The sequence below is a fragment of the Rhododendron vialii genome, chromosome 2a, assembly GCF_030253575.1.
Source record: "Rhododendron vialii isolate Sample 1 chromosome 2a, ASM3025357v1".
Classification (NCBI taxonomy): Eukaryota; Viridiplantae; Streptophyta; class Magnoliopsida; order Ericales; family Ericaceae; genus Rhododendron; species Rhododendron vialii.
In genome coordinates, this window is record NC_080558.1 from 19,098,709 (window position 1) to 19,123,911 (window position 25,203).

The 25,203-nt window shown below is 43.3% G+C and overlaps 1 protein-coding gene across 1 annotated transcript; it reads left to right on the top strand.

The window, feature by feature from the left end:
* The first annotated feature begins 6,215 nt into the window (after positions 1–6,215).
* Positions 6,216–6,584, top strand: LOC131317262 (uncharacterized). Its single transcript, XM_058346824.1, has one exon. The coding sequence runs from the start codon at positions 6,216–6,218 to the stop codon at positions 6,582–6,584; it is 369 nt and encodes a 122-aa protein (XP_058202807.1).
* Positions 6,585–25,203: the final 18,619 nt, after the last annotated feature.

Sequence of the window (25,203 nt, forward strand, 5' to 3'; positions counted from 1 at the left end):
TACTTGCCAATACTTATGTTCTTTTTTATGGGTCGCCCACCCTCCCCCAAGATCTTGGACGCTCTGAATTTGAAGTATGACGGAGTACACCTTGCTCTTTTTGCGGTGCAAAGAAATTCCAGTACGAAACCCCCAACTTTTGTTGCTATGGTGGTAAAGTAGTCCTTGCAAGTCCTTGCATTCTAGAGCTATTAGCAAAATTATACACGTCACAATGTGAGGAAGGAAAAGAATTCCGCAAAAACATCCGAGCATATAATAGTATCTTCTCTTTTACTTCATTTGCAGTGAGATTGGATAAGCAATTGGCAACCTCATAACAACGTATTTATACATTTTGTGCACAAGGCCAAATCTACCATAATACCCCATCAGAAGGTGAGAGATATTATTTGAGATTTCTTCTTAAAAATGTTAGCGGTCCTACTTCTTTTGCTTACCTTTTAAGTTATAATGGTGTTCAATACTCATCTTTTAAAGAGGCTGCTCAAGAGAGAGGTTTGCTCAAATCAAATGACTATATTTCAGAATGTCTATGTGAGGCTGCAAACTTCCACATGCCCAATCCATTACGTTGGCTATTTGCAACTGTAGTGATTTTTTGTGAGCTCGTTGATGTTATGAGATTATGGAATACCCATTTCGAAGCAATGTCTGAAGATTTTGTCCACGGCAAAGCCGTTGTGTTTGAGGAGAGGGTATTGAAAACAGTAAGAAGCTTGAATTTTTTCTTAGAAAGCATGGGGAGAAGTGTTAAAGACTTTGATTTGCCGATCGTAGATTTAACTGTGGCAGAAAGTAGGTTGACTGAAAAAGGAGAAATCCTTGATGAATTAGCTGTTACAATCCCTCCAGAAGATTATTCAGCGGCAACTACTTTGAATGCAGAACAATTGACGGCTTATAATATCATAATGGATTGTGTAAATTCTGACCAAAGTGACATTTTCTTCATTGATGGTCCTGGGGGAACTGGTAAGACTTATTCATACTGTGCTCTTCTTACTACCATTAGATTAAAACATCTTATTGCTATAGCAACAACAACCTCTGGAGTAGGAGCTTCACTTTTACCAGGCGGTAGAACAGCACATTCCAGATTTAAAATATCGATTAATGGTAACGAATCTTGTACATGTACATTCCTAAACAGAGTGGCACTGCAGAGCTATTAAGGAGAGCAAAATTGATTATATGGGATGAGACACCTATGGCAAAGCGATGGGAAATTGAAGCTGTTGACAGAAGTTTGAGAGATGTTATGAGTATCGATATCATATTCGGTAGCAAATCAATTGTGTTTGGTGGAGATTCCCGTCAAGTTCTTCCAGTTGTTCCGCGAGCTACTAGAACTGAGATTGTTAACTCAAGCTTGGTGCGATCGTATGTATGCCCACAGTTGAAGAAATTGAAATTGACCAAAAATATGTGTGCTGCATCCGACTTAGCATTCAGCAACTTCCTCTTACACATTGGTAATGGTGAAGAACAAACCACGGGTGAGGAAATGGTTGAATTTCCATCTAAAATGCTTATAAAAGTAGAAGAGAATGATCATCCAGAAAATGCCTTGATATCTACTGAATGGTTAGCTTCTCAAGAATCTCCTTAAAAATGATCTTGAAGGACACCATCACTTCAACTACATCCTGGCTTGCCATAATCACCCTGAAACAAAAAAACAACTAATTATAAACTTTAACTGCTGCCGAAACACACAGTGTCTTCTCTTTTTCCTCTTACGACAATTAACCCTCTCGGCTTTAGATTGTCAAGCCCACCCACATATTGGGGCTTCACACTTCCAAGACACTCATGTCTTTGATTTTTAGACCCTTATGAAATTCTATCGCTTTTGGCATTCAATCCTTTCAACGGATCAGACACTATTGTCCAATAGGGTGAGAGCACCACAAACTTCTTCCATGTTCCACCACACTATTTATCAGCTTTCGCATGAGCCTTTTTTCAATAATTCATGGCTCCTCCACTCAATGGACCACTAGGGAAAACATGACTCCATGCATAACTCGACCATTCACTCTTGATCAACACGTTCATCCCCGGATCATACTTCGCTTTGATACCATTTATTGAAAATTTGTGATGGGCCAAAGGCACTTAAACAAGTAGGAGAGATATGAGGGAGGAGATAAAGTACAATTTGTGATAAAATAATTCCACAATCTTTTATCACACTCGACTACTTCTAGTAGTTCAATCACTCTAGCTACTCAACCCTGCTCTTTTTAATCACTTTATGTATACTTTTTATCATACCTTGACCTCCCCTTTTTAGCTATTGAAACAAGCTCACCGGAAAAATCTGAACAAGGTCTCTGGGCTTACCGTAAAAATCAGAACAAGCTCACAGGAAAAATCAGAACAAACTCTCTGGCCAGGCTTACCGGAAAATCAGAAACTCAATACCACGACTCAGATTAAGGGCTTAAACGATAGCAGGAGTTGCTCCAGCAACTGAATCTTCTTCGTCGTTCTCCACCGACCTTCCTCCAACGATTCCAGCTACTTCAACTCTGGCAGCCACGACTCCTCTCTCTCTCTCTCTCTCTCTCTCTCTCTCAACCTGTCATCTTCATTTTTGGATTTCCAGACAGTGGGTTCATTTTTGGGTTTCTAGACGATCAGTTTTCAGACGGTGGGTTTGGGCGTTTGTGGGAGAAAGTGATTGTATATGGGTTTTTTTTTGGTTTTCAATAATTGGGGAGAGAGACAGGATAATGGGTGAGAGAGAGATAATGGTTTTTTTATTAGTCATTACATTTTTCTCAAGTCAAAATTGAAAATGGTGTTCTAATTGTAAGGGTAAAATTCGAAACACATATTTTAATCCCATCCTATTCTAACCCAAACAAACATGTTATTAACAATTCCATGATTTAATCCTATGCCAAATAAACATGAATAAAAGATTCATCTCCTCATTATTAATCTCACCTCGTTACCAATCTCTTTCCTAATCCTAATCCCACCACATTACGAATCCCCCGAAAACAAAATTTGCTATCAAAACGCCCTTAAACTCCATACATGAATAACAATAATGACTCTTGAACTAACAAATGAATCTTCAATTACATACATGAACCACAACAAATTCATGTATCATGTGTCTCCACAACTCCCTAAAATTACCTAAAATTAAGTTTATTTTTCCAACATCCCCCTTAAACTTGATTTTGTACTAAAAAACCCTCTGCAGTTAAAAACTTTCATTAAGATGAGGACTTTTAATTTGTCGACGACACTTGAAATCCACCACCATCAATAGCAATAGTCTTCATAGCCATTTTCATGGATGTGAGAACCTTGAACTTGACCTTTCTGTGAAGACTTAGAAAATTCTTCTTTAAACACTTGTGTAGGACCTTCAAATGAGCATCTTCTAATTTTTTCTTGAGACAAACATTCCATTGATCTCTGATAAGCACCAAATAATGCATATTCTTGGTGCTTAAGTCCTTAGTTTTATCTTTTTATATTTATCAAATCTTGTGTTTTCTTTGATATTGCACGTAGGTAGTTTATTGCATTTTGTAGGAAAAAAATCGCTTAATAAAGATGGTTTTAAAGCTTGAAGCAAGCTAGAGGCATCAAAGACTCAAGATGATCAAGAATGGAGCCACTAGGGCCTGATAACGAAGAGTTGAAGACCCGTCGGGTGGCCAAGACCTTTGGAAGCCAAGCCGGAGGCCAGGAGTTGAAGAGCCTGAAGAAACGAAGGCGGTATCGATATAGAGTAATGCTGTATCGTTACCGTTTGTGAGCAAAAATTTAGTGGGCTCGAAGCTATTGGGTATCGATATCAAGTGGCTAAGGCGGCCTAACGGATCCTGTTCAAAGTTGTTCGGTATTGATACCAGAAACCCTTGTATCAATACCGAGGGCCTTCGCAGCGAATTTTTACGGCATTTTTGGGATATTTTGTGGGCGAATGTGAGCTCGTATAAATACCCCATTATGTCACAAATATCTAGAGTGAGTACACTTTTTCATATCTATATTAGATTTCTTTTACTTGTTGCTTACTCTTGCTATTGTTCTTCATTGTCTTAGTTAACTATGTACTTTTCTTCCTTAGTTAATTGTAGTTTGTCGTTTTACTCTTCATTAAAGTTGTAGCTGCACTCTTGATCTATATAAATCTCTAATTTAATTTAAATTCCGTTATGTTTTCCATAATTAGCTTGGTTGATTCAATTCCTAGCATGAGTGGGTAGTTAATTAGGCTTGGTCATGGGGTGATTAGCACTCCATGGCTTGAATTGATCATGCTTTTCTCAATAAGTCTTCATGTTTAGTTGGAAAATCAAGGTAGTTCATGTTTGTCTATCAAAACTTGATGGTGTTAACCTCTTTGATCTCGTGTAGGCAAGAGCGAGCCTACTTGCCACGTATAATGCTTAGAGCTATGTCATCCCTTGTGTTTGCTAGACGTCGACCCTGATGATGAAGAGATCGATTTCGATAGGGATATCCCTAAAGAAATCCGATCCCTAGTTGAAAGGGAAGACGAGAGGCATGCTCAACCTGTAAAAGAAGAAGTTGTCATAATAAATTTGAGAGATAAAGGGAATCCCTGAATGATTTAGATCTGTTCCGCGCTGTCTGCAGAAGAGTGTCAAGCTCTCATAAATTTACTAAAAGAATTCGAGGATGTTTTCGCATGGTCACATGCTGATATGCCCGGAATCGAACATCGGATCCCCCCTATGCAAAACCTGTAAAGCAAAAATTGAGGCGCATGAGACCTGATTGGGTGCTTAAGATTAAGGAAGAAGTCACCAAACAGATCGATGTAGGATTTCTAATAGTAACAGAATACCCTCATTGTGTCGCAAACATTGTTCCCGTCCCTAAAAAGGAAGGTAGAATTAGGGTCTGCGTTGATTTCAGGGATCTTAACAAAGCGAGCCCGAAAGATGACTTCTCGTTACCACACATTGTTGTGTTGGTCGACAACACCGCTGGACATGCTTTGCTTTCCTTCATGGATGGCTTTTCAGGTTATAATCAAATCCTCATGGCCCCAGAAGATCGGGAGAAAACCACGTTCGTCACTAAATGGGGAACTTATTTCTATCGAGTGATGCCTTTCGAACTAAAGAATGCAGGATCTACTTATCAACGGGCTCCGACGACCTTGTTACACAACATGATCCCAAGGAAGTAGAGGTTTACGTTGATGACATGATTGTCAAGGCATAGGAGAGAGAATGGCACTTACCTGCACTCAAGAAGTTCTTTGAAAGAATCAGAAAATATAGAATGCGCCTTAACCTGGCCAAATGCACGTTCGGGGTCGCGGCTGAAAAAATGCTTGGATTCATGATTACCACTAGGGGTATCGAGGTTGACCCGTCAAAAATCAAGGCTATTTTGGAAATGGAGCCGCCACGCTCCGAAAAGGATGTGAGGAGCTTTCTCAGCAAGGTGCAATTTATCAGTCGGTTCATTACCAAACTAACTTCAACCTGTGAACCAATCTTTCGCCTGCCCAAGAAAGGTGTGCCGTTTAAATGGGACTGTAAGTGCCAGAAGGCTTTCGAAGCAATTTGAACTTATCTACAAAATCCACCAGTGTTAACACCCCTTGTGTCGAAAAAACCTTTGATCATATACCTGTCAGTCACTCCGTCCTCCATGAGATGTATGTTGGCACAGGAAGGACATGATGGGGTTGAAAGGGCTGTTCACTATCTGAGCAAAAAGATGGTCGGATATGAAGAGCGTTATACTCCATTAGAGAATACATGTTGGGCACTTGTCTGGGCTTCCAAGAAGTTGAGACATTACATGCTAGCTTACCCAGTGAGGCTGATTTCCCGAATGGACCCTCTCAAATACTTATTTGAGAAGCCGGCTCTCACGGGTAGGGTGGCACGATGGCTATTGATGTTAGCAGAATTTGAATTAAAGTATGTCACCAAGAAGTCTGTAAAAGGAAGAGCTGTTGCTGAATTCTTGGCTGACTGCCCAGTCAAAGGAGGTGAAGATGCCGAGTTTAAGTTTCTCGATGAAGACATAATGACTCTAGCTTAAGATGTTTGGAAGTTGTACTTCGATGGAGCAGCTAATCAGAAAGGATTTGGAATTGGCGTGTTGTTGATAGCACCCGACGGATCCCACATTCCGCTCGCATATACTTTGAGGTTACCAACAATCAAGCGGAGTATGAGGCTTGCATTGTAGGTATGGCAGCAGCGATTGAAATTGGTATAGAGAAATTGGAAGTAGTGGGAGATTCCAACCTGGTAGTCTCACAGGCCAACGGTGATTGGAAAGTCAAAGAAGAAAAGCTAAAGCCTTACCATCAAAATCTTGAGGATCTCATCCCTCAGTTCAACAAAGTAACCTTTACTCATGTACCGAGGCTCAAGAATCAATTTGCAAACGTCTTGGCCACACTGGCATCCATGGTTGAAATTCCCATTGGTGTGAAGTTAAGGCCAATTATAATCGAACAAAGGGATACACCGGTATACCAGTATGTCATGGCCATTGACGAGCCCGAAGATGATCACCCTTGGTATTACGACATTTGGAGATTCGTGGAAAGATGAGAATACCCCATTGGGGCAAGCAAGAAAGACAAGATCGCCCTTCAGAGGATGGCGGCTCAATACATCATCTACGGTGGAATTCTATATCGAAGGTCGCACTGCGGTATGCATAAGTTATGCATCCATGGTGCAGAAGCAAGAAGGGTAATGGAGGAGATTCATGAAGGTGTGTGTGGCCCTCATATGAACTGCATGATGCTCGCCAAGAAGATCCTCAGGCAGGGATATTTCTGGTCCACCATGGAAGCAGAATGTGTGGAATATGTGCGACGATGTCACAAATACCAGATCCATGCCAACCTCACGCACGTCCCGCCATCTGAACTACATCAAATGACCTCGCCATGGTCTTTTTCGGTATGGGGAATCGACGTCATCGGGAGAATCATGCCAGCAGCATCTAATGGCCATAAATTCATCTTAGTGGCTGTTGATTACTTCATGAAATGGGTAGAAGCTACTTCTTATGCCACTTTAACTGCAGTACAAGTGGCTTACTTTATCAAGCAAAACGTCATCTACCGATATGGAGTCCCTCAGGCGGTCGTATCTGACAATGGGGTTCATTTCAAGGGAAGAGCCAGGGAAGTTTTGGACAAGTTTTAGATCCAAGTACACAAGTCAACAACCTACTAGCCACAGACTAACGGAGCCATGGAAGCAGCCAATAAAATAATCAAAGCCATTTTGGAAAAGACCATAGAGTCTGCAAGAGAATGGCATGAGCAATTGCTGCTAGCTTTGTGGGGGTATCGCACGTCCGTATGTACACCAACAGGGACGACCCCTTACTTTTTGGTCTACGGTATGGAAGCTGTACTTCTCATTAAGTTGGAAGTTCCGTCTTTTGGAACTATGGTCGAGTGCGAGGTCCAGGAGGCAGAATGGTTAAGCAATTGATTTGAAGAGCTCATGTTGTTTGACGAACATTGGTTGAGGGCTCTCTATCATATTCAAGGGTATCAGAGAAGGATTTCTCATGCGTTCAATAAGAAAGTGAGGCCCAGGGACTTAGCAGAGGGCAACATGGTCTTAAAGAAAATCCGGGCACCAGTCTATAATCCACACGGAAAGTTCCGACCAAAGTGGTCCGGGCTGTACATCATCAAGACCGTCCTATCTGGAGAAGCTACACAGCTCATTGACTTGGACGGAAATGATTTTTCAACTTTGGTCAACCTGGATCAACTCAAGGGCTATTATCCATGAGAGAAGCTCGTTGGGCTGAAAACCGCAAGGGCAGACAGACCCAGGCAAAAGTTAGAGCAAAAAGCCTGCTAGGTTGAAAACCCGCAAGGGTATCCTAGGCAAAAATTAAGGGATGCAATGAATGAGCTCGCTAGACCAAAAATTCGAAAGGGCGGTACTAGGCAAAATTTAGAGCGCAAAAGGAGAGTGTCAAAACCAGAGCGAACCCCACCCTGAACTACGTTATGACCTGATTCCTTCGCTATAAGGATATGTAAGCATCCTTGCTCTGAGGCCCGGTCACAATCAATCAAAATGAAAATCCAGGTTGTAAGAATTCAAAGCACTGAATCAAGGAAGGGGAAACCTCCCATGACTCATTTTATTATAATAACTGCCTCTAATACATAAGGCTGAGCATGACTTTCGAAAGAAAAAAGTGCAACATGATGAAAACAGGGTCCACAATTTATTCCATGGTCAGGGTAGTAGGATTGAGTCAGTTTCCTTAGGCCCCAACCCTCACAGCGATATCCCTCTTAAGCCACTTCCGCTAGCTCCCGCGAACGACCATAGATGGGTAAGGATGCGCATCGGTCACCTCACGAGTTCTCTAGAATCACTGATAGTTGCAAAGAATGGAATGGCGAAGAAGAGGCAGAACGACATACACCACAACTTCCGCAGGGGCCTCTTGCCTAAGGCTGAGTTGGCGCTGAATCCGGTAGGGAATATAGAAAGTGAAAGCCTCTAAACCAGCAAGAACGACCCACTGGTGGCCCATGAAATGCACTGTCATGGGTGAAAGGTCTAGCCACAAACACCTCTAAGAAATGGTCTCAGCTCGCAGACGCCTAAAGAAGTTGGCCCACTCAGGAACTTGTCTGTCCGCAAACTCAAAGCATTATAGGGATAATAGCCTAGCCTCGTACACCCAATTGCCAGGAGGGATGGTCAACACGTTCACCTTATCACAAAGCCAAATCTACAAAAGAGAGAAAACAAGTAAGAAACCATAGAAAGCCGAACAGAGCGTTGAGGTAAAATGAGAAAGTGAGGAAAACTCGAAAAAGGAGAGCTGAGTGAGAAACCAACCTGTAAGAGGAGAGGACCACCCCCGAAAGTCTCAACCACTCCAGAATAAACTTTGTCCAAACCCATCAATGTCTCGGCCAAAACCATGGGAATCACATCCTTTCGAGCCTCAATTTGAACATGCTGACCAGTGCCGAGCTAACATGATTGGTGGAAGATACCAAAAGATAGGCTACAAGCAGGCACATGCAAAGGGTGGTCATGCACCGAGTTTGGTTGGTTATATCCACGAGATCACCAGGAGGAGAGAACATTTCGATAAGTCGCATTGTGTTGAGTTGACCATCGCTAACTAAGTGGCGGGCAGCACCGCTACTCAATCCAAGGATTGCGGTCAAGACGTTATGGATGCTCTCACGCACCAGAGGGATGATAACTTCTCCTGAGCTGCAGCCGCCAAGTTAAGCACAAAACTCCTCCACGGTAGGACGAAGCTCTTGCTCGCCAAAACGGAATACGTGGACCTCGAGATCCCAAAAACTCGCGGCTGCCCTCAAGAGCTTGGGACGAAGACGGATGTTGTGAAGGTACCTCATGAAATAGAAACCATGAGGTCGGAAGTTGAGCCAATCGAAACCCTCCATTGAAGCTAGCCATGGACGGAGCAAATCGGTGAGTGAAAGAGCCATGGGGAGAAAGAGAGAGTTTTAGAAGGGTGAGACTTGAGTGGGATGGAAAGAATTTAAAGTTGAAGGCTTGAATTTATAGGAAGAGTGGAGGAAACAACTTCAACTTTCAAAGAGCCTTGGGTTTCAAAAGTGAAAATTTTCCGTGAGTTTTGCATATGAAAAGGCTTGGTCATAGCATGGAAGTACAATGCAGACATGCATTGGCTCTGAAATGCCTTTGCACAGGTCAAACTTCAACTTTCGTGCAAAATGCCATGGGGAACAACGAAAAGGAAACTGTCAAGAAAATAATCACGTAAGGTATAATGGAGCGACGCGCGGCATATCAAAACTAAGGAATCAGCACGGTACAACGTTGGTACCCCGTGAATCCTTAAGGAATAACGCACGGCGTTTTGAAGAAGCGCACGGCATACTGCGTCTGCATTTCTGCAGTTTTTGACAGTAAGGGTATGGAATGGATTTAAGGCATCTCGGGGCACCATCAACCCCCAGAACACACTCTAACGAGTATTTGGGACTTCAAGGATGTTTCGTTTCAAGTCAACTCTTAAAATTCAAGGTCATAGTGCAAAAGGTCGACATAATCCCATTCTCAATCCGTGTCAAGATGTTAAATCACATCTCAGGTCGTTTCACATCGTTTCTTTAAGTCACACATGTCACAATGGTCAGTAGTGACTTAGTCCAAATTCCAGTTCGAGTCCCGAGTCAAAATTCGGAGTTGTCACCTTTCAAAGTCAACCTTAATTTCTTTAGTATTTCAAGCATAATATCGAACTCTTGAGTCACATATTATGTTTCGAGGGCTATCAGAGTCATATTCGAGCCCGTGAAAAAGGCATTTGTGTAAATTCTCATATGTAACATCACTTTCAAAGTTCATTCGATTATTCCTTTGATTTCTATTCCCTTGTCAATATATTTCCAATTGTACACCATGTGTTGGACTCAGTTTTATGATCCATGGCTAGTTGTACATTATGGTGAGTGTCTTAGTTATTCCATTTTCGCTAAACAGCAGCAATGAAAGAGATTGAATGACAAAGATAACAATAAAAGAACATTCTCTATGTATATATTTAAACCCAAAAGCATCCATGAGTCGAAGTACATAGCAAAATAAGGCTTGCAAGCCTGATACTCAAAATCCTATCTACCAAAGGTAAACAGACACCTTACAAAGGAAGCACGCAGGGTCCATCAAAAGGCAAAAAACAAAAAGAGGAAACTCAGTCCTCATCCTCATTTCTGTCCTCATCCTCCTTAGAGACCTCCTCCTCCTCCTCAGAGTTGACAACCTCTTGGGTATGAGTAACCCTGGGCACGGTACTCCCAGAAGTATTCTCCAGGTCAATGTCTGTAGGCTCCTCGGTCTCGTCTGAGACAGCGATGGGCTCCTCCTCGATGCCACTAGAACGTCGCTGCCTCTTCGATGGTCTTTCCTCCCAAGAACCAGCAGAAGAAGCCTGTTGCGCTGGCATGTGAACAGACTTCCGATGTAATCCCCACGAAGCCCCTCCTCTAGCCTGCAATAGCACAAACTTCATATAACATTCGCATCATAATCGTGAATAAGAGTAATGGTAAACAACTAAGATTCAAAGGGTTTACCATCGTTCCTCCAATGCGAGTCAGTACTGGTGGGGAATGGCCCATGGCATATTGCCGCACCAGTTGCTCCAGGCCCATCATGGCCGCTGCCATCTCCCTAGATACTCTAGGGTCATCTGCGCAATGAAAGGGATAATTAGAATGAGCAACGACGATAGCAAATTCACGAATGGAAAACATGTTATACCTGAGCAAGGACCTCTGGAGGCTCGACTGCAGGGCGTGGGACCTCCAGAAAAATGCAGGCAACCTGGCCCCGCTCGGGTCCGCGCCATGACCGCGACCTCCACCTCCTCTTCCCCCATCTCTTCTTCTTCCTCCTCTACTACCTTTACCACTCCACGTCTGCTGCGTCGCCTCCCAAGCAGCGCGTATCCCTAAGTTCTGCATCAAGAACTAAGCTTGGTATGCGGCGTAGTCAGCGTCTGCCTGAAAGAACGGTTCCAACTCGGGATCCGGCTGCGTAAATCGCTCAACCTCTTCCAGCTTGAGCTCACTCGTCCTCTACACGAGGGAAGGGAGTGGTCCAGGAACCAAGAAGGTGTCTAGCCTTAACGACTGACATGATACCCGGTCACCCAGATACCACTGTCAGTCGTAAGGGGACTCCAAAAGCACTATCCCTCTTGTCACCTCCCTGCTCCAAGCCACATATGGAATCTCAAAGCAATCCCAAATGTGCCAGTGTACCTGTAATTAGAAGCGTGCATCAGGAAATCAATTCAAAAGAAATGCATTAGGAATGTGAATCAAGAAATCAAAGAAGCACGAATACCCGATCAGGACGCAGCTCGTCCAAGTACAATCAATATGCATTCAGGTCCCCCTTTCCTTTCTTCACCCCATAATATTCCTTCGACCAACGAAGGGCTCGAGGAAGTATTGTGTCATCGGGGCACGACATCGTGGGAGGGTACATATCTAGCACCTCGTACGTCCAAAGCTGCAAAGTTCAAAGCATTAAAAGTTAGCACAAGATGTACGAAGAATGATGGAAGGCTAACAAACCAAAAGGAAAAGTAGGGTTTTGAGCTCTACCTCCTGCTTGACGATTTCCTAGACCTAAAATATTGGGTTGCCCCAAGCGTAGGGCTGAGACCGATGTAGCACAATACCCGATAAGACCAGAGTCGAATCCACAGAGATGGTGATGTGTGCTGACTGGAAATTCGTGTTGTTACTAATTAAAACTGGCTCTGAGGTAGCCACCCCTTGTCGTTTTAGTTGAGATTAACTAAAGTTATGAAATAATTGAACTTTTCAGATAATTAAAAGGAGGTATGGTCGTAGGGTTCGTAGCACTCGTAACCAGTCCAGATCAACCTGCTCCATTTGGTGTTCTTAAAAACGTTCAATTTTGGATTGAAAAGATACCCCGCAAGATGCGAAACCTTAGGGTCACCGTTTACCCATGCACAGCGAAGAATGGGTTTTGGACCCCCATTCCCCCGTTCACATGGGCTCCGACAATGCCTGGGTTCGTCCACGGGAAGTATTTTTCAATCTGAAATCGCTTTTTTCATCATTTGAAAAAAAGAAGTAGTGCCCGAACTGGCCACAGTGTGCTAATCATCCCGCGACCCTACATAAATGACTACTCACTAATCATTATGCATGAAATAGGAAAAACTCTAATTTGAAACATGCTTCTAAATACGAAATAAACAAAAGATATGAATCAAAAAAATACCAAAGAACAACTTTATTAAAGAACGGAAATTAATACGAGTTACTGGCATGCGAGTAATTAAACAAAACATTGAAAACTTCAAAGGAAATAAAAACTCTGGAAAGAAAAGAACGTAAATCAAAGCTGCCAAATAATTTTTCGGAACCTCCCTCGTTCGTGTGCCTCGGCAGCCCCGTTCTCTGTTCATCCAAAAAGATATTCCGCAGCCCCCTTTTGCCGTTTTCCGTGATCCCTCCTTTTATAAGTTTCTGTAATAGATTAATCCTAACCCTCGTAGGCCGAGAATTAGCTTAGGCCTATTTTCTTTTTCTTTTCTCCTTACTCCCAGTTGACTCCAATTTTTCCCCCTTGGCCCACCACTTAGTCAAACCAATTGTGAAGTACCATTGGGCCCATCTAGAGATCAAGGTGCACATCCAAAATTTCATAAACTGGTATATTGCTTTGGTCACATGTATGAATATTATTATTTTGCTTCCCATTTCTCCTCCAATAGCACGTACAATAGGAGGAAAAATCACCAGGCACAATCTACGATTCTTTTAATTTGATTAACCGCGGCTTTAACATATTAAGCTTCAAAAACACCTACAATACAAAAATCAAGCATTAAACTCTGAGTAATGATATAAACGGACTTAGCAAAGGTAAATTAGGAGGCGTTAATGTGAACATTTACGCGTCTTTCACCTCCCAAACTCTCCAGTAGCCACCGAGGCTCTTCCCCGCTCCTCAAGAAAGAGACCCTATGAAGGCGTAGCACGCCTCTAAAGCCGCGCCACCCCAGTCAAAACGAGCAATCTCCCCAATATTCCTTAGGGCCAGCAGGAACGATAAGTATACTCGGTTACATCTATTGGGAAATAGAGATGCACCAAGCATGTACAACAGAAAGCATCGGGCCATCTGCTCCTCCTGAACCCTACCCTTTAGGAGCTCTGTCCAAAACTCTAAAAGTTGAGCATAGAGGGTGTCTCCCTTCTTTGCTCTCAGCACATACCCTAAAAAGAAGCCTCTGCAAACCCGAGTCTCTCCCCGCCATGGCGTCGTAGGGGATAGGGTCACCCCCGACCCTCAGACCAATGATCGCCGCAAAGTCTAAGGGCGTCATCATCATCTCACCAAAAGAGTAGTGGAATGAATTTGTCATGTCCCACCACCTCTCGGCAAGTGCCCTCACCTCCTGGCGATCGATGCTCGCTCATGTCAACACTCCAACAAACTCTCCAAAGCCTGCCTCCCTCACCATCTCCCTTGCAGCCTCAGGGAGCCTCTCCCAAAACTTCGGCACATCGGCCGCGCCCCCGTAGCACGAGATCATAATCGCCTGTTACGACAAGTTGATGATATTCAATAAACAGGCATAATGTTCTAAAGCATGGAATTGAGAAGCATAGTGCATTGCATTGAAACACGAGTATCAAAGCATACCTCATCTTGTCAAAGGACAAGTGCTGCTGTGGGTCCCTCAGGACTAAAGCCTTGTCGTAAACAGTCCTCTCTGGCCTGTAAGCGTCCAACAACGAAGGCACCGCCGCTTGCCGAAGTGGCACGTAAGACTCCTCGGTAAAAGGCAGGTCCCGCCTAAGGACCGCAGTCGCCTCGTCCAGCACGGTCCTCCATGGAACCAAAACTTCATCCTTCTCGACCCGTGGCCCCCCGGCCGCTCCAGTTTCAAGCTCGGCTCGTAATTCCCTCTTGCGGGACTCGAGCAAAGCCTCTGCCAGCCCAGGTACCCCTCCAGTGTCCCCACCAAGTCCGCGAGGGACGCTGTCTCTAAAAAGGCCCCTACACCTATGAGCCGCGACAACCCTGCACCTGCACCACTACCAACAATCATGGCCGGCGTCTCATGCTCCTCCACGACAATGGGGTCCTTCCCCAAGTCAGCCCGAAGCTCTCTCACGGGAGAGGCCTCCGTCTCCCCTGTTGTCCTATCCAAACCACCACCATGGGCTCCTGTGGCCCTCTCCTCTAAACCACCATCGGCCCCTGATTGGGCCGTAGCCTCCTGCTCACCCCTTGGCTCCATTGCACCCGAGCCCTCCGCATTTTGGCCGTCGTCAGCCACCCCTCCGCTGTTACCACCGCCGCTGCCCACCATGGCAGCAAAGGTCATGGCCTCTTTGGCCATGGCCGCCGAAACCGAAACCCCCAGGGTCTTCAGAACATCCCAAATCGTTGCCTCGCTCTCCGGAGGGACCGGAGGTGATGTAATCTCGACCCTTGGTGGTTGATCACCATCGGGTATATCGTCACTATGATCCATAATCGCTATAGGAGAGAGAGAAAGAGTACCGAGAGAGAGAGAAAGAGCCGAGAGAGAGAAAGACGTTGAGAGAGAGATATGAGAGCAGAAAGAGTACTGAGAGAGGGAGAGTACCGAGATAGAGATGATCGAGAGAAAGAGCCAAGAGAGAGACGTTGAGAGAGAGAGATGAGAGCAGCGAGAGAACCGAGAGAGAGAGAGAGTGAGTGAAGGCGTGAGAGAGAGAGTTTAAATGATGGGGCGTACTCTGTACGCCTCACTCGTATATACTCCCTTGAACCGGCTCGCCTGGAACTAAACTTGGACCGGGTTTAAAACCCATTCCACCACACGGCATTTCCTCATAACACGCACGGTATATCAAACTAGCATGCAGAATTCTTGGGTCCTGAACCCTGTTCAAGGCTTGTTAGGGTTTCTCAAATTTACTTTTGGGCCCCGTGCCTATTAGATGGTTCAATTTTCGAAACCCGAACTGGAGTTGTTACACCGCACGTTGTTCCGTAGCTACGCATGGTGTTTTGGTTTATTTCGACAGTTCAAATTTCGAGAACAGTCTCATGGCGATTGAGACCATGATGCTTCGTGTATTTGAGGCTTCGTGCAGTAACGAGGAAAGAAAACAGATAGGAAGATGGTAAGAATGGGGACTTTTCATTCCATAAAGACCAGGGTAACCCCGGGTGATTCAATACATTCAAAAGAGAGAGAGAAAGAGAGAGAAAGAAAAGAAAATAAAGAAACAAGAAAACTCCTATTGCCCCTCATTTTCTTCCTCCTCGTCGTCCGTCTTAGTTGCTCTCCTCGTCGAAAGCGTCGTTTGCTCCATCCGAACGGTCATCGGACCCGTTCGGATTCCCCTCGGAATTTTTCGCAGTGTCGTCGGACTCGCGCCCAGTGTGAATTCGGGGTCATTCTTGTCATCCAGTTGATCGAAAGCGAAATCTTGGAGGTTGGAGACCGCACAGCGAAGGGTGGGATGGTGGAAATCAACCTCGCGATTTGCACGTTGAGTTGCTCGATCTCTTCCCGGTACGAGGCCATTTCGGCCTCGAGGGCGATGACGCGTGCAAAAAGACCGAAATCTACCAATGGAATGATTTCGAAAATTGAATTCAACGCATTCTTTGAAAAAGATTGAAGAAGGTGGAGAGAATTGTAGAGTTTTTGATGGTGATGCATAGAAAGAGGCACCACCATCCTTATAAAGGGCTGTTAGCCACCATCCTTATAGAATGAGGCACCACCATCCTTAAACCAGCCGACTATTCTCGAAAATCGAAGAGTTGCATGGGAAGTGCTTGACGATTTCCTAGTCCTAAATTAATGGGTTGCCCCAAGAGTAGGGCGGAGACCGACGTAGCACAATATCTGGTAAGTCCGGAGTCGAATCCACAAAGACGGTGATGTGTGCTAACTAAAAACTCGGGTTGTTATAATTTAAACGGGCTCTTAGGTAGCCACCCTTTGTCGTTTTATGCGGAGATTAACTAAAACCTAGAAATTGATTGTACTTTTCAAATAATTAAAAGAAATGTACGGTCGTAAAGTTCATAGCACTCCCAACCAGTCCGGATTAACCTGCTCCATTCGATGTTCTTAAAAATGTTCAATTTTAGATTAAAAAAGATACCCCGCAAAGATGCGAGACTCTATGGTCGCTGTTTACCCATGCGCAGCGGAGAATGAATTTTGGACCCCCATTCCCCCGTTCACATGGGCTCCGACAATGCCCAGGTTCATTCACGGGAAGTATTTTTCCAATCTTAAATCATTTTTACACTGTTTGAAAATAAGAGCAGTGCCTGGACTGGCCACGGTGTGTTAATCACCATGCGACCCTACCTGAACAATTACTCAGTCATTATTAAGTAATAAACAAAGGAAACCCTAGATTTAGGCATGAAAGAAAATAAACGAGAGATAACAATTAATTGAAAATCAATGAACAACTTTAATTAAAAACAAAAGTTGAAATGAGTTACCGGAGTGCGAGTAATTAAACAAAACTCCAAGAACATGAAGAGAAAAATAAACTCTGAATAAAAAACGTAAGTCAGAAAAAGCAAAAGTATTTTTCTTCGGAACTCTCACCGTTGCCCCGTTCTTCGTTCCCTGTTTTGCTTTTCCTGTTTCGTACGTGGGAATAATGATGATTCCTGCACAACTTCCCTTTCTTTCCTTTATAACCTATTTTCCTCCTCAGTTGAGTTGTGGGCCATGTCTATTACTCCATTAGGTCTAATTCTTTTACTTTAGTCCAAGACTAAAGTCAAAATAACATGTACTGAAAAGTAGCCCTTTTGGGCCCACCATAAAAACATGTGCAGCTTCTATTCCTCTGCTATCAATTACGCCTTCATAATCACGTGCACAGTTGGAACATTTTTAAGGCCCAATTCTTGTACCGCTAACCATGACCTGGAATGTATTCCAATATATTCTCCAAAATACCTACAACACAAAAATTAAGCATTAAGCTTTAAGAAATAATATAAAAATAGACTTAGCAAGGATAAATTAAGGGGCGCATATGTGAACATTTACGCGCCTATCAAGAAGTTGAAACACCGCGCAGTGGAATGTTCAACCGCACTGCATTCTGGCATTACATGATTACATCCTTTTTCTCAGAACTTGTTCAACCTAGCCACCAAAATCCCCTTGGGACTCAAATATTCTAGTCGTTTTGCAGAAAAATCTACTAGAATGTTGTGCTTTGATTAAAGGGTTCTTTAATTTTTGTCCTCTGGGACTCGTAGAATCTTTTGTCCCCCGAGAAATTGCCGTATATGCGTTTTTCGCTGCATTCGTCCTCCGGGGCTTCTCAAAATTTTTCAACCTCCGGGGTTTACTGTGACGTCTGCGGGATTCGCAGTGTCCTCGTCTCAAATTTTGCTCCCTGAGGGTCTCGTCTCGAATTTCGCCCCCTGAGGGTCTCGTCTCGAATTTTTGCCCTTCGAGCTCGTCTCGATTTCGCCCTTCAAGGGCTCGTCTCAAATTTTACCCCTGAGGGTCTCATCTCGATTTTGCCCTTTGAGGGCTCATCTCGATTTTGCCCTTCAAGGGCTCGTCTCAAATTTTGCCCCCTCAGTGTCTCGTCCTGATTTTTTCCTTCAAAGGCTAGTCTCGATTTTACCTTTCAAGGGCTCGTCTCAAATTTCGCCTCCTGAGGGTTTCGTCTCGAATTTTTGCCCTTCGAGGGCTCGTCTCAAATTTTGTCCCCTGAGGGTCTCGTCTCGAATTTTTGCCCTTTGAGGGCTCGTCTCGATTTTGCTCCCTGAGGGCTCGTCTCGAATTTTTGCCCTTCGAGGGCTCGTCTCGAATTTTTGCCCTTTAAGGGCTCGTCTCGATTTTGCCCCCTGAGGGCTCATCTCGAATTTTTGCCCTTCGAGGGCTCGTCTCGATTTTGCCCTTCAAGAGCTCATCTCAAATTTTGCCCCCTGAGGGTCTCGGCTTGAATTTTTGCCCTTCAAGGGCTCGTCTCAATTTTGCCCCCCAAGGGTTCGTCTCAAATTTTTGCCCCTCGAGGGCTCGTCTCAAATTTTGCCCCCTGAGGGTCTCGTCTTGAATTTTTGCCCTTCGGGGGCTCGTCTCAATTTTGCTCCCTAAGGACTCGTCTCGATTTTGCCCTTTAAGGACTCGTCTCAAATTTTGCCCCATGAGGGTCTCATTTCGAATTTTAGTCCCCCGAGGACTCGTTTCAATCCTCTGAGGACTCGTTTCGCGTTTTAGTCCGCTGAGGAATCATTTCACGAATTTTTGCAACTTACAGCACTACAAGCACTCAATCTTCTCTAGTTTACTGCATGATTTTGTAATTTGTCCTCCGAGACTCATTTCACTTGCATTGTCTCGATTGAACTCGTTGGTTTAATCCCTACACACAGGGTACGTAGGCAGCTCCACGAGCGCGACCACCATCGTCATCTGCTTGCATTTCGGTTTTCATGCGTTTTTGTCTCTGTTTAAAGACCTTGGAGCAACGGATTGAGATGCCTATTCTTTAAGCGTCACTCGCACCAACCAATGGTATCCGAGTTACGTTACAGAGGGATTACTGTAGACACCCCAATCCAGACCTCGGAGGATCTTTGAACGCTCTGATGATGAAATAAAGGAAACGGTACTTTCGCGAGCTTGAATAAAAGACTGCCTCAGCCCAAAAGAGACCCCCTTAATCCAAAAACCCAGATAAGCCCAAAAGCCCTAGACTGAACCTAGAATACCACACGAAATACCTTTACACCGTGTGGCATAATAAAACTTATTACGCTATACGAGGTCACGAGGTTAGCCCACGGCATTTCGGGTAAAGTTTCGGCTGGCTCAGAAAGCTGTCGGCCATGCTCACTTGAGCCACAGCTACAAAAGTGGCTTAGTTGAAAAAGCAGTTCTGGCTCGCCCAGAGAATGCCTTCACCATTTGAAATTCAAAATCATTGGCTCTTGCCTATAAATATACCCCTCCATTCAAGGAAAAGGGGCCTTGCTTCACAACATTTCTCTCTCTTCTTGCCTTTTCACTCACTCTCTATTTCTAAGCCTTGAGAATGTTTTTCCCAAAAGACATTCTCTAAGCACTTTACTCCATTTTTTCCCTCACCATCAAAGTTAGTCTTTTACTAACTTTGAGACCACATCCACCAAAAAGACCAACCATAACTCACACCCATACCTATCTTTTCTCATCCAACCTCGTCTACCCACATCATTCATCATCCGCTATCATTTATCATCGTCCGCCCCCATTCAAGCTCAAGATCAAAGGTAAAAACCAAGTTTCCTTGGGTTAGGCTCTGTCCTAACCCTAAGGAGGCTTTTCTGCCGTTAGGCCTAACCCCTGTTGGTTAAGCTTTGACTTAAAAATCATTTCCAGAAAGCAAAACAGCCATTGTGTTGGAGGTACACCGCCGTGCGGCGCTTTAATGCATCACACGGCGAAGTATGCTTGAGCGCACGACCTTTTGATTAGCCATTGCTTTCTTTGTTCAAACTGTCTGGGTCATGACCATCCTTCGTTAAGCTTGTATTCGTTATTGATACGTCTATCATTGGCGCTCTCAGAATAAGACCATATCTACAAGCCATGTTTTATCCTATAAAAAAGGTTTTCTTGATCATCTCAAGCGGTTAAATACATCAAAAGTTGTTTTATGTTCAAGGCTTTAAGATACGGTATTGGTCCAAGATTATCCAGTGTTTGTACACCTTCTGATATTTCTAAAAAATGGCGCATGTGGTTTAAGATATGCCGTGAGACGTCATGGATGCTGATGACAGTCGGGGAACAGAACGAGTACCCCGTACGGTGTACTATGATGCCGTGCAAAGCATTATGGTATGCCGTATGATGGATGGCCGTAGTTCAGGAAGTTTGTTGAGTAGTTCTTTTCTTTTCTTCCTGTTATCATTCCTATCATTCCTGTACAGTAAGCACCACGTGCACGTCGATCAATGTGAAATATTTTCCCATGTCCTTTCCCTTCTTACTTGTTTATTATAGAGTTCCAATTTTTTTTCAAAAGATTTATGAAATTTTCCCCTTTGGAAATGTTTAGTAGAGACCGATTTTTACCGGGCAAGCGGGGTGCTTTTTCAACAAAACCTTCCCCGCTCGTGACGTGGCTCTTGGATCCAAAATCTCGACGTTTTCGCTAGGCCAAAGCCTTTTTTTTCTCTCAAATAAACTCTCGGTTTTTCGGATCATCCATCTCAAAAATTCGGGTGGTGACTCTTTGATTGTGCCGAACGGGGAGCCTACAGACGGCCAACTGAAAGATTTAGTTAACTGGCTACTTAACCTATCTACGGCTTTTTAACTGGAGATTAAACTAAAGGCTAGGTTTAGGGATAATTAACACCCATAACATAAGGATAAACTCGATTCTTCTCTTCTTAACAAAGGTGTTAGACATGACTAGGGCTCTTTTGGTCCATTTTGACAAACACAAAGAGGGACATAGCTCCAAGCATCAAATGTGGCAAATAGCTTAGCTCTTGCCTACATTTGATCAAAGAGATTAACACCTCCAAGTTTTGGTACATAAAATTAGTCCTAAGCCATGTTTAAGCTAAAAAATGAGATTTTACAAGAGAAGAACGAGCCACACCCTTGGTTACGGGATGTTAACCATCCCACAACCTAACCTTACTACATTACTCACTCATATTGAAAGGAGAAATGAAATGAGCAAGGGTAAACATAAAGAAAATACCAAACATTAATTAAATACGAAATAAACACAAGATCCTCAAAGAGAATGAGATTCCTTACAACTTTAATGAAGGTGAAATGCTTCGGAAGTAAATGGATCATGCTTAAAAACCTTCCTCAAAGCATAAATGAAGAGAGAGGTGGGAGCTCTATTAATGGAGATAGAGAGAGAAAGTGCAAAAGTAAAAGTGACCTACATTTCGGACAAGGGTTGGTATATATACCCCTTTTACAAAATATTTACAAAAATGCCCCTAAAATGTCCGCGCAGGAGTGAGGGATCGATCCCTGGTGAGAGGGGGATCGATCCCTGGAGCACTGGATTTGGCTATTGGATTAGGGGATCGATCCCTGGGCAATGCGGGATTAATCCTAGGGCTCTTTGGAGTTGCAGCTTGCTTTGTTACATGCTTTTAGCCCTCGATCTGCTCCAAGTCTTCCTCCATTGCTATGGACACTTCGTTCAAAACCCGGAATGACCTTTCAAGGTTGCTCACGTACAACAAGCACATTCGGGCTCCTCTAGGGATCATTGGAAGCCTTGGAAATGACCATATTTACTCCAATTACTGTTGCTCAACAAAAACACACCTTTAAACAAAAAGGGACAATTATGCATGCAAGTACGACAAAATGGAAGGAGATAAGTCTATAAGTTTACACTATTCAAGGCTTATCAACAAGCCAAAGAGTTCTAGCCTGGACAGGGTCTTGATATGCAATGCAACGTGATTATGATCCTACCAGGAGATCTGGAAGCCAGAGATAATACTCCAACAAACATGGAGGGAGATGTTGTAGAGATGGGGTAGACAGCTGAAATTCATAACGAGTCCTTCTCTGTAGGACTGAACGGGCCTTCACTGATTGTGCTAAAGGACGAGACCGAAGGAAAGACTGAGGATCGGGCAGCTAGTGTGATCTTTGAAAGGCCAAGCCTCACAATGAATAAACACATCAAGCCCTTGTACATCGCTGGTTGCCTCGATGGGATGTCAATCAATCGTATCCTGGTGGACAATGGGTCAGCAACCAATCTCATTCCTAGGTTTATGATGCAGAAGCTTGGGAAGACTGATCAAGACCTAGTCTCATGCACTTTAACCCTGACTGATTTCACTGGGAAGGAGACAGCTTGTCAAGGTATTCTGATCATGAACTTAACAGTAGGATCCAAGACCTTAACAACACCCTTCTTGTTCTTAATTCACATTCTTCCTTCAACGTTCTATTGGGGAGAGATTTCTGTTTAGCAGTTCCCTCAACCTTACACCAATGTCTTATTTTTCTGGAATCAAGACGATGTGGAGATGATATGGGCTGACCGCAGACCTTTCCAGGCCTTTACTAATCATGTAGAGGCCCATTTATACGATGAATGGGTTGATCCAATGAAGGTGGCAGGTCTTGATAAGTATGACCGTCACAAGATAGCCCCTATTCACAATAATAAGTCAGTAGAAGAAGTGAAGGCACTTTTTCAAGAGTTGATCGGTTCTATGATTACAGAGTCAAGCAGGACGACTACAGCTTCTTTTAAGCGCCCTTCTCAATGTTAGTAAGCCTTTCAGAAGAAGAAAATAGCGTGGCCCTTCATGCTACGCTGTCAAAGTTCGAGGCCTACTTGCTTGAAAGGAGGCTGATGGGTATTCAAGAGCAAAAGGAAGGAAAGAATTCAGCCTGTGCGGCTGAAGTAATCAATGAGGATGAAAACCTGGTTAAAGATCTGGATGAAATCTGGTTGGAAGACCTTGAAACAACCCCAGCCAAGTTAGATGATCTAAAAGTTGACGTCCAAGATCCTTTGAAAGAAGTTAATTTGGGAGACTCAGAGGATCCCAGACCTATACATACTAGCCAACTTCTTGCAGATGATGTGAAAGAGAAGTTCATCCAGCTCTTAAAGGAGTTCAAGTCCTATTTCGCTTGGATTTATAAGGAGCTTCCAGGTCTGTCTAGATACCTAATGGAACACAAGCTACCTATTCAACCTGGGTTCAGACCTTTTTCGTAGGATTGAATCACTATTATGAGCACTCAAAGTGGAGGCTCAGTCCTTCCAATATGAGGTTCAGTCCTTGCTAGGCTTTTTCATGGTTCAATCGTTTTTTTTTTTTACGATTAAACCTGAACACAGGCCTTTATTTTTGGAAATAGGCTTGATAAAAGGTGAGAGTATTGAGATTCACCTCTAAAATAGGAATGAGCATCATCAAATCACTCTAAGAAGCCCAAATGAGACATTTATCTCTAAGAGAGGCCTTTGAAAGGCCTATCCAAAGATTACTGATAGACTTCTTTAAAGGTGCGAATTCAGAGAATTTTGTCAAAGGTCTAAAGGAAACATAGAAAATGCCTAATGCCTACTAAGTCTATAGGCAAGGCAAACAAAAGAAGATATGCTACAACAGAGGACTGTTTGGATGCCAAAAACGGTTTTCTTTTTTATACACGCCTTGATCCTAAAAGTAAAAAATCAAGGCATGGGGGGGCATTGTTTACACCCGTTTTTGGCACTAAATCTTGGGCTAGCGCTGGAGGGCTATTTAATTAATGATTAATTAAATTGGGCTAAAAAATAGAGATGTGTTGGGTTAAAATTATCAGGCCAAGACAATATTGATTGGGCTTGATTAATGTTAATTTATTTTGGTCACAAGGTTAGAGGTTTTTGGGCCTATTTGCAAGAAAGAAATGGTTGGCCCATGACCTATGGAAGTAAATTAAGTGTTTTTATAGGTTAAACACATAATAGGCCATTTAATTTAATTAAATGGCCTATTACCCATGAATCCCATAAAAAGTGAAAAGTGGGTAAGTATTTTTTATCTTGCAAAAAGCCATTTGACTTACAAAAATGGCTAATAGTTTCTGTCATCCCATGAAAAGAGGAAATAGAAAATGCCCATTATCTTGGTTGGCCTTTCTTTAACTTCCTGTAACTGTTCATGATCAAGTGACACATGGGTAATATATGGAATTCCCAAATAACCACCCATGATCCCACGAAATGTGCAAGTGGAGAAACTACATCATGGGACACTTGGCGTAATAAGAGCAAGGCGGGAAAATACACATGCAAAATCAGGAGCATCATTTCTGCCTATAAATACAAGAACTCAAGAAGAAAAAAAGGTTCACACACCAATCAAGTTCAACGCTTAAAACCAAAGCCTTCTCAGTGAAGCAATTATCTCAGTTCTCTCACATTCACTCAATTACTTCTTCAAGTAATTCGGGTTTCTATATCTCTTGTACCCCAAACTTTATTATTACGACATAATAAAGTTATTCCATCTCTCTTGTACCCCAAACTTTATTATTACGACATAATAAAGTTATTCTACGTTGTTTCTTCTTTTCCTACACGGTTAGGAAATTATTAAGTCCTCGCTGTTAGAGGCAAAACCACGAACCAACATTGCAATCCAGCCCTTTGGTTTCCATCTTGGACTCACTTTTATGATTGCAATCGTTTATTTGCAAGTTCATCAAGAAGCTCGATCATGTCATAATGATTCGAACATAATTTTATTAATGTACGTGATAAGTCGAGATACGCGCAAACTGTCGGGACACCTAAACTAGACCTCTCTAATTTGTTGTGCCTTTTATACTACTAGTAATCTTGCACGTGCGTTGCACGAGTTATTTCTCATGTTGTACAAGAAACCATGAAATACAAAGGTATGTGTTTTTTTCATTTTTTGAGACCGTTTTGGCCCTAGGTATCCATTGAACCTATGCTTCTCATTCAGTAGAGTGTCAAGAGCATAAGTGTTAGAACAACCTTGAGAGAAATGTATATCCTAGCTCCAAGCCTGTAGTAAAAAACACATTGATCACCAAGGACACCAAGAAGAGCTATGGAGGATTCAACTGATATTGAGTGCCTCTTGGATATGTCCTTCCATGTTA

Excerpts from the sequence above, each read along its gene's own strand:
- LOC131317262 (XM_058346824.1), top strand. The coding sequence starts at position 6,216 with ATGGCAGCAGCGATTGAAATTGGTATAGAGAAATTGGAAGTAGTGGGA.